Here is an 18491-nt window from a genome sequence, read left to right as displayed (position 1 = left end):
TTGAATAGTGATCTAGAGATTACAGAGTCTTGAATATTTCTTAATTTCACATGTCGTTTCTTCTCTTTAAAACATTTTGCTGTTTATTACAAGGGTTAAATTAATAAGAAATCCTAGACTCTCAGATTTTTAGACCCCAGCTTTGTGTAAATAATCATTGGGTGATTGGCTGCCTTGTATTATGCATAATTTAATAATAAGTTTGATGTAAGGCTTTTTTTATTTTATTTTTTTTTGCATCTGAACCCCAAACTCAACATGACAGACAGAAAAGACACAAATGATAGTGTTTCAAAAAAGAACTCTTTCAAATCAGCAAATCAATTTAATAAAATGTGCGCTCAGTATAATCACGTAGCACACGCCACCCATCTTAGACCAGCAGTTTAGATTAGTATTTCAGAGTAATGTGCAAGGATGACCTAAATCCATGTTTTACAATTTTCTTTTATTTAGTCAACCCAAATAAAAGGCACATAAAACATTGCGCATCGTGTTTACATAATTGTTCTTGACATACATACATTTAAAAAATGTAGGAATGTTTTACCTTTCTGCTAACCAAAAAAGCCTAGTCTTCATATATACAAAATTATCAATGTTAATGTTCTAATACAAAAAGTTTTATAAAAGGTTATTTTAACTTGTTTTCGTTTTTCCTTGCACGTCTAACATATCTACCACATCCTCTGAGCTAACTGTTTTGTACAAAGATATACATTCACTGGCATTCACAAGTTTTGCCAATTCATCAAAATTTTTAAAAAGGACTGAACTACAGCTTCATTCTTCAATCCAAACCAGAAAATAAATGTCTTCCCTCACTAGTAATCAAACATGTTTCTTTAAAAAGATACTGTTGGTGCATAAGGCGTTAAAAAACAAACAACAAAGAAAAAGGAAAAAAAAAACACTTCAGGAAAATCCTCATGACAAATTCCTCAAATGTGGACTTTGTCCAAATTAAAAGAGTCCTTAAATCTTCACACACATTTGACATGTTCCACATTGTGGCATTTTCAAACATTTTCAGATCAGGCACAGAATTAATGCCACTGTGGATGGACAAACATTTAGCATAAGCATACTCCAAACACAAATGTTCTGTAATGATTTTAACCAGTCACATCAGTCCCATTCCTCAAATTCCAGTTTTCAAAGTCAAACAAGATGCCCCTGTTAAACAAGGCAACGCTCTCAGACAGACAGACAGACGGACAGACGGACAGACGGACAGACAGGACAGACAGGACAGACAGGACAGACAGGACAGACAGGAAATCACTTCAGGCACCACGTTCCTCACTGGGAAGTTCATGCAATGTATGAAAATGCTGCTACAAGTTGAAATGGGGAGACAGTTTAATACCTAAAGAATTTGAAACATACAATAGGTTTTAGGCTTTGTTTAAACTCTTGATTTTTTTTTCCTCGCACCTACGTATTTGCAGTCAAATCAGTTTATTTTCAATCACTGTGACAAGAAAATTATTCAAATTCTCTAAATCTAACTACAACAGTTCTAATTTTGACCACATTCATATGCTGGTAGTCATTTCAGCAAGGTAGCAGAATGTTCAAACCCCCAGCTTCAGGTCAATGAGGAGAAAAAAAAAATACACTGGAGTTTTTTAGGACATTTCCCTTGCTGTCTAAACACAGCCTTAGTTATTAAAATGCAATAATATTTGGGCCACAACTGTAGCCCTGACCATTAAAGTATGGGCACATTTAGCTGATTCTCTTGTTTGTCCAGACTCACCCCTAAAACACAGAGCACACAATCAAGAGGAGGGCAACTTCACAAACTAAGTCAGAAAGGAATGGAATGGGTTAGCAGTTCAGTCTATATATTGCTTTTTAGCATCCATAAAGGATGAAATACTTGGTTCATTACTAACTTCCTACAGTCATTTGGAGCAGGGATGAGTGTCATGGATAAACACCAAGCCAACAAACCCTGAACAACAGATGGCAGTTTTGGTTTAACAGTAATCAAGGAACAAAAAAGTAAACCTAACAAACTGAAGCATATTCATAATACACAGTAGGCCTGTGCCGGTTACAGGATCCTCTTATTCAGATAACTGTGGAGATAACGGTCTAGAAATTACTGGTGTTATTGCTATTATTATTATTATTATTATTCTCTGTCCAGGAACATTGCTAATAACATGTCCAAAAACATTAGCAAATGTACCTATAAACATACTACTGCTGCTGCCACCACCACTACTAATACTTATTATTAATAATGACATCAAAATTTTTTTCTTGTAATTTTTAGATGACCTCTAACTCTTAAGCACAGACAAGAGTGAGCACACTGTGAGTTAAAGCTAAAAAGTAAATGATATTTTCAGCTTGGTTAAAATTGAAGTTGTAGAATATGGTCATCTTTAATTTGGCCACAAAAGTGTAATCTAGTTATAAAGAATGGTACTGCAACTGCTCAACCAGTGCAGCTCAACCCGCATTTCTACAAGTTTCAACTATTCTAGGTGCAATAATTGTGGTAATAAAATATCAATATAGTTAAAAATTATGTTCATCTGTGAAAATATTAGTGTCTTTCAAATAAGTCAGTAAATGAACATTTGTTTTTCAAATCTGCAGTAAACAAGCTTTTACCCTCACTAGTGGCAGTTATATAGTCGCAGTACCTCGGTTAGCCGTCACCAGGCACAGGCCTAACAGACAGCTATTTTGATGGAAATGAATGGCAGCTTCAAGGGACTTAAAAAATTCAGAAAATAAGGAGACAATGGTTTAGTGTATTTAAAAGAGGTCGGAAAAGAGAGGTGTGCATGATCCTATTAACACGAGTGTCAAATGAGTGGGTTTCTCTCAGCAAAGGTCCATGGAGTACAGCCCTCATCCTTATAGAAGGAAAAGTAGAGATTTCTCATTGACTTAACACTCTCGAAAATATTGTTTCTATGTTGGGGAACGTTTCAGTGTGCTGATTGAAGCTGCTAGATGACCAAACATCTACATAAGGAAGCTTAACTACCAAAAAAATAAAATAAAATAAAAATTCTCTCATAATACTGCCATTAGGATATCACCAATCAGATATGTTTTCAGTGCAAGACTTTTGTCAAATCACTACTGTAATGTCCATCACCCACTAAGCAGAATGATATCCCAGCTATTCAAAACAATACTACAATTTTTCTTCTACCAGGAATGACCATATCCAGAAATTACATCAAAACTAGAAAAACAGCTACAGTTTTAAGTGGTTTGCACACAAAGTTAAACCACCTATCCTTGGAACAGCTTTCCTTACGTAGATAGTATTGTTAATAAAAAATAAAAAAAAAAAAAAAAAAATAATAATAACAATAATAATAACCATCTTCCACAAAATGGAAGCCTCTGTCCCTTTTGTTGTATACGACTCAATGCATAAAACTAGGGAATACTGATGAGCAAGCTAAAATAACAAAAATAAAGTCCTCACAGTTCATAAAACCGTTAATACCAGTCACACAAACTATTTGATGGAGCAATTTGCTCCTCTTCAAATGGCTACTGGCAGAGATTTTCTGGCACTAGCAAAGTGAAATCACCAAACATACAGCATGTTAGGTCTCCACTCCATGCATTAACTACTTATTTTCCTTTCTTAAGCAACTTCACTAAATTCTAGACAGTCTTGGTTGGCTTACCCTTTAGCCAAAAATAAGCATAACCAGAGTGCCATCTAACATACATCTACTAGATCTTCACTTCTTCTCATCTGCTGCTGCTGCGGTCTGTCCGCACAAGTCTGTAGCTTCTACCTCACATCCTTCCATGCTGTTTCTTCACACAGGAACCATGCTACTGATGGAAGACCAGAACAGGAGACAATGTTTTAAAAATAAAACACGAGGGTTGGACGTGTATGAGTGGACGTTCGGTTCTACCAGGGTGGGGAGGAAGGCAGGACCTGGGAAAGGAATGGCATACTTTCCATAGGCCTCATGGCGATGTTCAGAGGGCCAGTGATGTTCATGGACATGGGCGTGGTGATGGCCACTGGATGAGCGATGTTCATGGGCGCTGTGGCTGGTATATTGACTGAGGCGATGTTCACAGGAGCAGTGATGGTGACCGGGTGCTGCAGGCTGACCGGTGCCGTAATGTTGACTGTGTTGGAGGCGATGGTGACTGGATTGCTGACCGTGCCACGGTTCATGGCCGTAGTGCTGGCGACAGCCGAGGCAGTGACTGGTGTGGCTGAGGCAGAGTTGCACACGTTGTTAGTGTCTGGAAGAAAAAAGAAGCAGGATGATGCTTATGGATATCATTAAAATTGACAGATGCAGCGTTGCATCTCACACAAAAAAATCCATGTTTTTGTTCATTCTTAAAAATGTTTAGTTTTCTTTTAATTTACAGAAGTGGTAGACTCTATCTGGCTATTCATAAAGGTTCACCAATTATTTAACCAAGATAAAAACATGGAGCAAAACAACCAAACATGCACTAATACTAAAGAAACTCTACAATCTATACTAGGGGTGCACAATCAGAATCACATGATATCTGCTCCCAACACTAATTATGCAATGTATCTTTATACTAGCCAGTCAGTGTTAAAATTCTACAATGTAATGTTTGCTTTTCTAAACATTTTGTTTAAAGGGCAAGCATATGTGGATGTGTTTGGCCTACTCCCTAGTTTTAGTGCATTAATATTAGCCCACAGAGTGCAAGCTTCAAGTGAAGAACAAATAAACAACTTTGCTGTCTTTATTACCTGTTGCTTTCAAAAAACATTCAAAAGTAAAAAGTAATGAGCAGTGCACCCCTAATCTAAATGACAATATGAAAATGATAAAACAGTTGGGGAAAAACCTCCTTTACCACTTGAACCCCGTTTATGTAATCAGAAAACCCTTGAAGTAGCCGAATAAGTACAGCCAGTTGTCACTACCAGCAGTGATCAATCAATAGTGAGGCGGAGGTAGAGGGAGGCCGCAGGAGCAGCTCCCTGCAGGAGTGACGACACAGTGGCAAATGAAGATGCCCACCTGAGTATGTCAGTGTGTGGTGTCCCGGTTTGGTGAAGCCGGAGCGAGCAGAGGCCAGGAGGAGCTAGTAGAGGAGGAGTTAGGGGCGAGGGCTGGCGTACCTTTGTTACAGGGGGAGGTGAAGCTGGCTTGGCCGTGGGTCTTCAGGTGGCTGGTGATGTAGGCGGCGCTCAGCATTTTGCCGCAGATGTTGCAGGTGACCTTGCCCTCATGGCGGATCATGTGTGAGCGTAGACGGTCTTTGGTAGCGAAAGCAGACGTGCAAGCCTGTCACAGCAAAAACAAGCAATCAGCATGTCAGTATGCACACTGCAATTGCAGGGCATACACAGGGGTGATAGTGGGAAAAATTCCTGAGCCTGAACTTTTTTTCTCTGCTCGGGAGGTGAGCAGGGTGGGGGTGCTATGTATGCGACACACTTAACACATAACTTGTTGGCCCCTGGGCACAGATATATGTCTATGTATAACCCTGATCTTCATTACTGTCAAATAATTTTTGCTTTTGAATTAGTCCTTTCAATGATAGATTGTGTTGAATTTTGTTGAAATACATGAACAACATTCAGACATGAGATAAACAAACCCAATATAAGCCTATATTTCAGAAGCTTGTGCAGATTACCAGAACTCTTGGGACTAGCAGGCCTGTTCAGGAATCCATACCTGTTTTTAACTAGTCACATACCTTATTGCTTCTATAGCATAGGAGACTACAGATACTACAGCCATACCAAGAACGGTCAGCAGGTGGCAATAACAATACTCCAAAGTAAACTAGGAATTGATTAGTAGCCTAACCATTGACTAAACGACATGAACAAGGACACATTCATTTCTTTTAAAAATATAATAGCAAACTATGCACCATTTATTTTAAATATTTTGAAACAGTTACAGTGCAACAAACTCATAAATAATACTACAGCCCTAAAATTACTATTCAGTTCCATTTTCCCCAGGCTTAATATTCCATGGCTGAGTTTATACGTTTCGCGTTGACAGTGGAAAAAACTTCGCACGTGTATTTCCCGGGATTTCCTACTGAAATTTTCCTACCTTCGCATGTCAGATCAAGAGAAGTGTCAGATCCTATGGCCATATTATTTTTGAGACTTAAAAAAATGTTTGGGCGGAATATCACAAACGTCCGGTATTTAGTTTCGGTTCGCTTGACTGACATGTCGGTGTCGTCACACTGCCGAAAAGGCTGCCGACCCCTGCACTAGGCGAACCTTTTTTTTTCCCCTCGCAGACACGTCGGTACGCCGGAATTCCGGCGTGGCGCCTGAAAACTATCAGGCCTGCATACAATTCCAGCTAAAATAGCCTTACCCTTTTAACTATTATTGCTCTCTCCTGAAAGAAGTACAGTTAATGGCACTGTACATTATCTCTATGAAGAATCCTATACAGCAGAGATGGCCCCCTCAAGAGAGAACACATTTTTATCTTACATTCTTTAACTTATTAGTTCTAATTGTGAACAAAAGGCACCTAATACTGTACTCTAGGGCCGCTAATAACTAAGTTATTTTGTAATAATTAATTATACACATCATTAATAATAGATTATTTGAACAATTTATTCATTTTCATTAAAAAAAAAACTATAGAATAATTAATTGTTCACCACACCACCACCCTATGTATATTTTGTCATGCTAGTCTAAAAATATTATAACAATAACTTGCTTAAAATAACAATGTAGCTAAAACATATGTTAACATGAAGCAATTCTGGTTGTTACAATGACTTTTTATTGAACTGATGGCAAGAACCCACTAAACCACCCACTAAAGAGCTACCATACCTTACAAAGAACAAAAGTAGTTTGCAAGATGTATATATAAGACATATGATTCTATAGAAGAGCTCTCACACATCTTACCACTTGCAGAAGCAATGAGACAGTATGCCTGTTGGATGACTGTAACTAGTGTAACAAACTGATCCCACTGAAAAGGTGGGAGGAAAGGTTTTCCCACAGATGTACCCATTAGCAACCAAAACTGTCACAGCACAAAAACAAGACAGTAATGGAAATGTGCCCTCTTACCGTTACTTGGCATTTAAAAGGTCTTTCTGTGGAGTGAACATGCTTAACATGACAGCTGAGATGATCTGGCCTGCAGGGGGAGAGAGAGAAGAAAGAAATGAGTGAGGAGAGTCACACCAAGCTCAAGCGGCTCAAAAGAGCACAGAATTATTAAAACATATGCCTACCTAAAATATAAAATTCATCATCTCAGCTGTGGCAAACATATCATTACGTGTAATTACACATGTACTTGTGAAGCACCAAAATACAAATGTAAATCAGTGTCACAGCAAGCAATAGCAACTCATCAGAAATGAACATTTCTCCATTCTAAAGGACAATAAACCGAGAAGTGTTCACTCATGTCACTATCAAACCTTTATGCAACGAAAGCAGCAACATGAATGTGATAGAGTGGTCAAAACTACTTGTGTGCGAGTTAAACCTGGGTATCACATGCTCCACTTACCTGGAGAAGCCCTTCCCACACACAGAGCAGATGTAAGGTTTATGCACACCCCCATCATGTGAGCGCACATGGTAGGTCATGCGGTCCTTCCTTTTGAAGCGCTGGTGGCAGATAGGGCATTCAAAGGGTTTTTCGTCCGAGTGCGATAACTTGTGCCGGTTTAGATGGTAAACGTCTCGGAAGGCTTTGCCACACATCTCGCAACCGTGGTTCTTCTTCACTGGCTTGGGAGGTTTTTTAGGCACACTGGGCTGCTGCTGCTGCTGGGGCAGGGCGGACATTACACCAACCGCCGTAGAGGCCGAGGTGGTGGCTGTTGTGAGGATGCCTGCCACGGTAGAGACGTAGGAGGGGTTGCCGTTGTTGTCCCGTGGCACCGTGGAGATGAGAGGCACCATGGTGGGCGCTGTGGTGGTCTTCTTGGGTCGTGACACCATTTTGATGCCCGTGTGGCAGGACTCATGCCGCCGCAGGTGGTAGCTGTCCCGGAAGGCCTTGTTACAATAGCCGCAAATAAAGGGGGTCTTGGATTTGGGCTCTTTTTTGACCACCACCGGACCTCCTCCACCTGGACCTCCTCCTCCTCCCCCACCTCCACCCACCCCACTGGCCACATTGTCCTTAAGGAGCTCTGCGGCACTGACTGGAGGCTTCTGGTCCAGTGGGATGGGCAGCACAGGCTTCTGGTCTTGTGGTTCAGCCCCGGAGTTGAGCAGGGGCAGCAGACTGTTCTGACCCACCTGGTGCTGGTGGTGTAGCGCTTCATTTGCCTGCTGGAAATAGGAAGAGACACCACACAAACACCAGGGGCCACATTTATAAAACATGCCTGAATTTCAGATTTTTCACAATTTCTGCATAATTAAATATTTAGACAATAGAGACTATTTTATCGTCATTAACATTGCATATAAAAAGTGTTCATTGGCCATTTTAGCAAATAAAATTATATATTTATGTCATACATAATGCGAATCATGGTTTCTATTGCCACAATTGTAAAGAAATTCAAGAAATAACTTTCTGTACAATTAATCATTTAAAATCAAATCATTCTCAATGTTTACTTCACTACAACTGCAGAAATTTAGGAAAACATTAATTTTCAAATACAATCATTCTAAGATCAGATCTGTGCATAAGAATGATTTATAAATGAGGTATTAACGTACTAGACATGTTTTCCAAGACAGGACAAAAGACGAACTGAGCTATAGCTTTTAAATATTTTTAACTTATATTAACATTTTAATTTATCACAGTTTTTGTTGATCATCTTTATGAAATAATACTGAAACAAGAATCACATTAATAAATTTAGGTAAACTAAATACAAAATAATAACCGAGTGGTATTATCTGATAGTCTGTGGACGTTAAGTCCAAAGCAGACTGACCGTGTTAAATCTATCAGAAATAGAAAGTGACTCATTTCCAGAGCATCTGTGCAACTCGGAAAACAAGCAGCTCTGACTGAGACTCAGCAAGATAAAGAATGATGAGCAATCATGCGAAAGAGAAAGAAAGAGATAGAATTAGATACGACAGAGGCAGAGACAGGCGCACATTTTATCTTTCCAAAGAGCTTTATCCACACAGTTGTAGAGGTTTAAAAAAAAAAAAATTAAGCTCAGTCAGACGTCAAAATATAGAGCTCACCCAGGTGGTAAATTGCTAAAACAATTTTAGAAACAGAATCGCACTCTGACATACATAATGTTTTGTACATAGATCAAATCACCACAGGGTAGAGAAGGCCTCGCAGGAGTATGAGCGGGACATCCAGGAGCCTATGACACCTCTGCATAAAAAGACACATAAGCATGCTGCCACTATGACACCTAAATCTGTAGCATGTAAAGTGATCTCTGGCTGTGATGAAAGCAATTCCTCATGTGACTGGCCCTGCAGGGCACAGGCTGTTCTGACTGAGGGGAGACGTGTCAAACCTACCTACTGTGTTATAGAGTGCACCACAAAAGAACTCCATGCAAGAAGGCAACATACATGGCAAAAAAGTTTACATCAAGTCTGTGACTACTGAATTAGTAAGAGGACCGTCATGAGAACTAAATAATGATTCAATTAAAAGTAAAAATCTTTATCTTCTTAATAAATCTACAATTGCAATATTCATAATAATGCATATTCTAATTTCTCCAATTGGTCTTTTAGCCTCATAAAACACTTAAAAAAAAAAAAAAAAGCTTCCTAGCACATCTTTTCCCCTTTGCCCCAGAAAGCATTTGAGTGTTTGAAAAGCTTTGCATGGTTCATGATGGCTCTTTGGCCTTTCTAAAAACATTAAGATTACTGGAAATAGGGCTGCAACTAACAATCACTTCTGTAACCAGCTTTCATGATTAAGGGACTAATGATTATAAATTACTTCTCACTGCTTTCTGTTTGTGAGAAATAAGTTATGTAATAAATAAAAAGGAAAGCTTAAAAGACTTGAAGCAGGTACTAAATATGAAAATTTTACATTACTTCTTCACTTATCACTTACATTTTTTTTTTAAACTTATCGTTCCTGTTTTATCTGTTCTAATCATTTATCATGTAGTTGCCATTTATGATTCTGAGAGGCGCCGTGTCTGGTAAAACAGTGGCTAAAGGTTTCTGTGTTGTATAACTATAGCGGTCACATTTGTGATATTATAACTTGTACATTTTATAGATTTTAATCACCCTACAAGAATCCTAAAACAGATTTCTTTTGATCTATTCTTATGTCATGTTTGTCTCCTCACTAAGGCAATCCGTTTTCCAGCATTAATGTAGCTTAATGTTACATTTACTGTGCTGGCTTTAGCCACTCAGGCTTTTAAGGTACTAGCACTACCTCTGCACTGCACGCTGTGAATTCTGTAGGTCTTACTTTCTTGACTTCGTCTCTTTCAGCTGCCGCCAATCATTCAAAGCTTACTGTGACCCATACAACTGTGTCTTATGATTCAACAAAAGCACAGAAACAATGCTACCGTGTGTGGAGTGTACTGAAATCTTTGCTGCAACAGCTAATCAACATGCTAAAAAAATGATGGCAACAAACCATGTTATCAATCAGTTGTATTGATGTTTGCACATCCTGTCCTGTGATTAACAGTGAGAAATACAGACGACTGCAGTAAAAAAAAAAAATCACTATAAAAACATTTTTCGTGTGTGGTATGTAAAATCGAGTACAGTGGGCAGCACAACCATCAGGCCTGAGTATGAGAAAGAAAATACACTGCATTCATGGCAGAAACTTGGCTTTGAGAAACACTAATATCTTATTACAACTGCAGTCAAAAGTAAAACAACATGTTTGCTTTTCGGCTAATTATGTTTTAGCTTACTTCTTAGATAAACTGCTTGGCTAGACTACATGGTAATCAGGGCTGCTTGTCCACTAATGCACACAAATTAGCTCAGGTGTGGTCAATTTTTTTCCTCCAGGTTTTAGTTTCACATTCAAACAAATACAAAGCTTTAAGTCACTGATTTTTAAAAAAATCCATTTTCCGTATTTGAATGTGGACTAATAAAACACACACATATACATATACACACATTATATATATATATATATATATATATATATATATATATATATATATATATATATATATATATATATATATATATATATATATATATATATATATAAAAAACAGACATCAAGCATGTAGCCATTTTATATAGAATGAGCTGCTTTAGGTCTCTGCATCTGAGACAGCTATTGACTGAAGTGCGTGATCTCTAATATCATATCTTATTTCATTACATGACATTATCGACCACACAGAAGCATTCTAATATATTTTTGCTTTATCATTAGAGAAGAACTACAGAAGAAAGGCCTACCGTGGGTTACTATTTGTTAGTGTTGTTTCTGCACCTTTCAAAAATATAATTTTCAATCCGTTGCTGTGCCTGTGATAAAAGCACTTTTCAGGAAATATATAAGTGGAAAGCTGTTTTTTAATCAAGAAAGAATAATACTTGTAGTTGCCAGACTAACTAAGGTTGTTGTTGTTGTAACAGAGCAACTAATCAATTATGTAAATTATCTAGATGCACTGCTCCAATGGACTTAAAAAAAAAACCCACATCAACAGTTTTTAATAACTGTATAATCATTGCAGCTCTACATCAAAGTAACACTGATTACTGATAGAAATGATGGGTGGGAAGCCCCAGGTCACACACAAGACACTTAACAGAAAATGCGCAAGAAGACTATGTGGCAGCAATTCCCTTTAACACCACATAAACTGCTCATAAAGTCAAATCAAACAAAAGCAGTACATTACAGTGTTACTGCTCATTACTGTTGTGACGTGCATGTAAGAGGAAACCAGAATCTTTCTCCCTAGAGTAAGACTGTGTGGACTTTTCCAGGTATCAAACATTGCTTGTTACATTTGAGAAGACTTTAAAGAGAGGTCAACAGTGCATAAGCTCAAGAGGGGCTCTGGAGTCCAGGGCTGAACAGAGGGCAAACACAAGTTGAAAGACTACACTATCATTAAAGCCTGTGTATTCTGCAGCTGCTTGCATTGTCCCATTGGTCACAGTATCGAGAGAGAGAGAGAGAGAGAGAGAGAGAGAGAGAGAGAGAGAGAGAGAGAGAGAGAGAGAAAGAGAAAGAAAGACAAAGAGAAAGAGAAAGAGAGAGAGACAGAGAAAGAGAGACAGAGACAGAGAGACAGAGACAGACAGAGAAAGAGAGAGAGAGAGAGACAGAGAAAGAGAGAGAGACAGAGAAAGAGAGAGAGACAGAGAAAGAGAGAGAGAGACAGAGAAAGAGAGAGAGAGACAGAGAAAGAGAGAGAGAGACAGAGAAAGAGAGAGAGAGACAGAGAGACAGACAGACAGAGAGACAGAGAGAGAGACAGACAGAGAGAAAAAGATATGGAATTGCGTTCACAAATACAATTATTCCACTGTGACAAACAGTAAGGCTTACAGCAACATGCAACCTGCAGTATGAGGCTCCATATAGCTGAGATGAACTAAGGCAGAACAAATTGTCAAGTTATTCCAAACATTTTTAACTTTGCATAAAACATTGTTTCTAGATATTACAATATCCTTCTGCCACTGCATGTTCTGTTCCAGGCCAGTAAGTGTACGATTTGGGAGCCTAATTTGTAGTTCAACCTGTTTAATGATTTGACAGCTATACAAGCCAAACAGGTCAAACAAAACATGCAAAAAAATATTCAAGGTTAATATAACAAAACGTGTTAAATGTATCCCAAACTAACTTTTAGCATGGGAATGGCATGTTATAATAGAAATAATTAAAAATCATAGATAATTTACAGAACTCGAACCCACAAAGGACACTTGGTAGCTCAGTCAGGAAGGCATTTCTCAACTAAAACTACTAGACTATAAAATGAACAAACAAACGTACAATATTATCTAAACCCCTATACACTACTGTAACTGACACTAACACAAACACAAAATCACTTTAACACATGCAAATTCATCAAGAACATACTCTCTGCATGAGACATAAAGCTGTTCATTACAGACAGATTTTCCAAGATGTGTCCTGCTGTTTAAGTTGGAAAAAATCTGACAGAATGAGAGTGAAGTGCTCTGTGTAAGACGGGTCTGCCAGTTTCCGATAGTGGTTATTATTATTCAGATAAGGGCTGTTATTATTAAGGCTAGAACATGCTGGTATCTGACTGGATCTGTGTGAGTGTGTGTGTGTGTGCATGTGTAAAGCTTGATGCATGATGGAGCAGCCAGACAGACACTTCAGACTGCGCCAGTGGCAGGACAGCCTGCTGAGAGTCCTCGCTGCTCTGATGATTCAGATTCAAATCCACTCAGAAGGCTGAACATCAACATCAATAATACTGCAGAAGAGTAGAGCATGGAAATCAGTGCTGGGCAGCACTGAAGAAATTCAATATCTCAAATGTTTAAAAAAATATTTTTTAAGTATTATGGCACCAAATTCTATGTAATCTTGAATTAACAGAGTTAGTGACCCCATTCATACTGAGAACTGATACTCTATACTAACAGCATTACTCACAAATATGACATAGCCTGTTTTGATGGGCTGTCGTCAATTAAACTTCCTACGAAGGGAACAGTACACAGCGTATTTATCAGCAAGTGAACAGGGATGCTGTTAATTTATGGAACATAAGGCTATTATGAATCTAGCACTCGTCTTTGTTTTTTTCAATCAACACTGCTAAAAATCAATATTGTTGGGTGGCACTGACACAAAATGATATCACACAGAAACAGAAAGAAACCGAAACCAAATAAACGTTACTGCTTAATCACTAGTTATCAGTTTGGTTCAATCTAACCTCTAGTTTCGACCTGCTTGTCAATGTGTACTCAAGCTGCGCTTCATTTAAAGAAACCGACGACAATCTTTTTCTCTTCCTTATTCACCTGCTTCTTTCTATTCATTACTCTTTATCCAGAACAGTGACTGAATTCACCCTACTGCAGTACTAAGTTTCTTGTCTGCTACAGCCGGATTAAGAGACGCCTGTTGGGAGCTGGACAATACCATGCTTATGAATAACCTCAGACGCCTCTATGAACAATGCGGGTGACGCGATACACCGCTGCCTCATTAGATGCTTCATCACAAGGGTGGAATCGAGCAGAACAATTGATGCACTTTCTTTTCAGAATTTCTCCCAGGAAAAAAATAATAATAATAAAATCACTGATTCCTAAATGACTCAAAGATTTACTTTTTTAATTTAATAATAAACAACATCTCTCATTATAAGTATTACACTAATACGTTTCAACTAGTTTAAAATGAAAGATTTTTGCCATTCAGTCAGTTACCTTTGTCTACGTGTTAACTGATCAGAGCAGGACATATTTCTATCTGTGAGAAGTTGAACCTTCAGTGATCAAACAATTTAGTAGGTTTCAGGCAGTTTTAGGGGCTTTCCAGGTAATGTCTAAATCTGCAACATGCAGATACAAGGACGTACTACATATTAGTCAAATGCTTGTGCCCGCTTGTTTTTTTTTTTATTTTTTATTATTTCACTTTCCAGTTCTAAGGAAATACTGTTGAATCCCAGGAGGAGGGCCTCAGGTATCACTAAACTGTTGTTAAAAAGAGGTAGAGAACACTTTCAAAATAAGGAATTCCTCTCTGCCTCCAAGCTTAAACCAAGCAAGAGGAGCCGGCCTGTAATGCCGAATCTCTCAGTCAAATCTCTACAAGCTGAACTAATATTCATCCTTCAGCAACAGCAAAAGAAGTCGCATTCCGGTCAAACCTGAATTCATAAACAAACACTATCCACTGCTATGCGCCAAAAAACAGTGCGCTGCAGCTCGGCTGTATTGTGGCAAGTTAATGAAGTGGCCAGCCTGGCTGTACTGAGTGTAAAAGGGCAGGGCTGCTGGCACTGGCCACGGGAATCGGCAGCAGAGCCTGAAGCAGCCCGAGCAGTGCGAGCATAGCTCAGATTCCATGTGGATGCTGGTTTTTTGATGAGCAGAGGTCGAGGGAGCAAAGGGAAAGAAGTTTTGGCTCCATCTCAAGCCCGCCAAATGCCGTGCTTCTCAGAGAAGTACAGACTCTCAGGCGGGCCGTAGCTGACTGCACGTTTACACAGGCTACTCCAATTTCTCCACGCTCGGTGTTATAAAAAAGAGGGAGAGAGCACGAGTGTGGATGAAACGCCAAATAAAAGAGCTCCCACAGAAAAGTTGGTCGCTTTTAACATGTCCCGTGATAACTACGCCTACTTAAGTCGATTAAAGTAAGCAGAAAAACCGCTTTGCTGCGTGACGACGTGTGAATTTCTTTATTTTTTCGCCATGGTGGCTCTGCTGTGCTCTAACCATGCGACAGTTAAATCAATGACGGGCATCAGTAAAAGTAGCTGGACGCTTCCGAGCAAAAGTAACCAGCCGGCTAGGCTAGCTAACACAAGCAAAGCGAACAAGAGCGAGTGTAGAGAAAGAATAAAAGGAAGAAAAACAGATGAGAATGAGCCCAGCGTCTCCCCCGGACTTCACAGCTGGGAGTCTGGAACTGATGTAGCCAGCCTGCTAGCTCAACTCGCTAGCTAATGTAAGCTGGCACGCTAGCTGGTTAGCACGTTAGCACGCTACCATTGTTTTGCTTGAATAGATTTACCCCAAATTAATGTTTTTTTAGACATGAAATGTCGGCGCTGAGCGCGGGCTAGGCGGCTTGCGACCGATTTCGATTCGCTGCGGTTCGTTTAAAACATTTCACTCACCTGAAATAAAAATGAACTCCAGCTCGGCTCCATTGCAACACTTAAAAAAAAATCTGCAGGAAACCTACAAGAAATCTACAACAAAGCAGCTAAACATGGCAGCGGCTCCAACTTCCTGTAACCCTTCGGGGGGACCGTCAGAGTCAGAGTGGAGGAGAGACGGAGACTAGCAGAGCAGAGCAGAGCAGAGCAGAGCAGAGCTCTCACAGCGAGGCTGCAGCCCGCAGCCGCACTGACTGCTGCCCGTTTAGACTCGATTATAGGTTTTAAATTCTTTTATTTTACTATTTTTTTTTCATTCAAATAAAATTGAGTATAGGAGATCAAATACACAGAAAAACGACCGAATTTAATTTTAATTTTATCGTAACGAGGAAATTCTAAGGAAAAAAAGCTACTTTTATTTTTTTATTTAAAAAATATTCAAATTTAAAATGTAGTAAATGACTGTATGGATCTATCTATCTATCTATCTATCTATCTATCTATCTATCTATCTATCTATCTATCTATCTATCTATCTATCTACTGTTGAAGTCATAAGTTTACATACACTTATGTAGAAGTCATTAAAACTCATCCATAGATTCCATGTCAACAAACTGTGGTTTTAGTAAGTTGTTTAGGGTGTCTGCTTTGTACATTTACTAACAGATTACTTCACTTATAATTGACTATTTCAAAATTCCAGTGGGTCAGACGTTTACACACGCCAGAAAACAATATCATGGCTTTAGAAGCTTCTGATAGGCTAATTGACATCATATGAGTTGTTTGGAGGTGGTTTAAGGCCTATCTTTAAGGCCTACTTGTCCTTTTGCTTGACATTATGGGAAAATCAAAAGAAATTAGACATCAGTTAAAAGGAGGATTGTGGTCCTCCACAAGTCTGATACTTCCTTGGGAGCAATTTTCAAATGCTTATCGGTACCATGTTCACCTGTTTGAACGATAATATCACAGTTTAAACACCATGGGACCACACGGTCATCATAGCATTCAGGAAGGAAACACATTCTGTTCATCTCTAGAGATAAACATTATGTATGGAGCAAAAAAGGGAGAGAACGGCAAGCCAAAGAACACCGTCCCAACCCTGAAGCATGGGGGTGGCAGCATCATGTTGTGGGGTGCTTTGCTACTGGAGAATCTGGTGCTCTTCACAAAATAGATGGCATGTTGAGAAGGTAAAATTATCAGAATCAGAATCAGATTCCTTTATTGATCCCAGAGGGAAGTTGCATTTGTTACAGTTGCAACCACTTATATAAAAGAAAAAACACTTTAATAATTTAAAACAAAATGCAATATGTACATGAGATATAAGTTCTTATACAGTAAAGTGGTGGTGACTGTGATAATAAATATTAAACATCTAGTATAAAGCAGTTCAAATTATTGTATCTCTGAGTTATTCCACACATAATTATTATTATTACACATATGAACAGCACAGTTTGGTATTGAGTTTTGCACAGATGAACCACACTTTGTGAATCACACACTGAGGGAGGAGTTCTGTGGCGCATTTTGGTAGAATGAGTCTTGCACTGAATGTGCTCCTGTGTCATCAAATGTGGAGATATTAAAGGTTCCTGACATGAGCCAGGAAGCTAAACCTTGGATGCAAATAGGTCTTCCAAATGAGCAACGACCCCAAGCATACTGGGGGTAATGGAGTGGTTATCATAAAACCCTGACCTCAATTCATTAGAAAATGTATAGGCAGAACTCAGAACTGAAAAAGTGTGCGCAAGCAAGGAGGCCTACAAGCCTTTCGGGAGGAATAGGCCAAAATTCCAGCAACTGATTGTGTGAAGCTTGTGCAAGCCTACCTGAAAAGTAAAAAAATGTAAAGACTATACTACTTAACACTAACCACAAACAGATAAACTTCTGAGCCACTGGGAATGCGATAAAAGAAACAAAAGCTGAAATAAAACATTGTCTCTAGTATTATTCTGACATTTCATTTCATTCTTAAAATATAGTAGTGATCTTAACTGAGAATTAACTGAGAGGGAATGTGTAAAAGGAATAAATGTCAGGAATTGTAAAAACTAAGCTTAAATGAATGAGGCTAAGGTGTATGCAAACTTATGACTGTATCTATCTATCGGTCTGTCAAGGAGAAATAAATAAAAATGTAATGTTTGAAATGTAAGATCTGTCTGTATGTTGAATTATCCTGAATAGGCCACTGTCTATTGTAATATGTTTTCTGTATTAGTACAAAAAATAAACATTTTATCTATGTTACCCAGACCATTAGTAGAAGGCAAGATGTTTAATTACATTTTTCATCAATATCCTGATGGTTATTTACATACCCAACCTAATCAAGTTTTCAATACATAAAACCCTTAACCAGGTTGTTTGATCTGAAACACGCAGTCCAGGAGTTTTCCACAGAGCCGCAGTGCAGAAGGGCTGTGATAAACTGACTACTGTCACTTGCTCACAGCAAACAGACCACCATGTTCAAGAAAGGACCGGAAAGATATCGGCACCTTCCATCACTAATCTGAGTGAAAGTAAAATAATAATTTTCTATACCAAATGTAAATAATGACATATATACTGCACTATAGAAAATTATTATTTTTCTTTGGGGGAAGATAAAAGGAAAAGGAGAATTAGAATTAGCATTGTTCCCCTTTTCCAGCAAGTTCTTGTTTCACTGTTCATGGACATTCAGAGAA

General features: G+C 38.7%; 1 protein-coding gene across 2 annotated transcripts; it reads right to left on the bottom strand.

Moving 5' to 3' along the window:
* Positions 1 to 427: 427 nt before the first annotated feature.
* vezf1b (vascular endothelial zinc finger 1b) lies at positions 428 to 15974 on the bottom strand. Of its 2 annotated transcripts, none has more exons than XM_017694985.2 (5): positions 15790 to 15974; positions 7536 to 8305; positions 7085 to 7154; positions 5126 to 5291; positions 428 to 4257 (listed from the first exon to the last, which is right to left on the bottom strand). In XM_017694985.2, the coding sequence occupies exons 1-5, from the start codon at positions 15820 to 15822 to the stop codon at positions 3911 to 3913; spliced, it is 1386 nt and encodes a 461-aa protein (XP_017550474.1). In that variant the 5' UTR covers positions 15823 to 15974; the 3' UTR covers positions 428 to 3910. The 2 variants fall into 2 exon arrangements, with proteins under 2 accessions (XP_017550474.1, XP_017550473.1); XM_017694984.2 differs by having other exon boundaries at positions 7536 to 8308; positions 15790 to 15973.
* Between the last annotated feature and the right edge of the window lie 2517 nt (positions 15975 to 18491).

The sequence above is a fragment of the Pygocentrus nattereri genome, chromosome 17 (assembly GCF_015220715.1).
Source record: "Pygocentrus nattereri isolate fPygNat1 chromosome 17, fPygNat1.pri, whole genome shotgun sequence".
NCBI lineage: Eukaryota > Metazoa > Chordata > Actinopteri > Characiformes > Serrasalmidae > Pygocentrus > Pygocentrus nattereri.
This window is presented reverse-complemented; position numbering and strand designations above follow the sequence as displayed.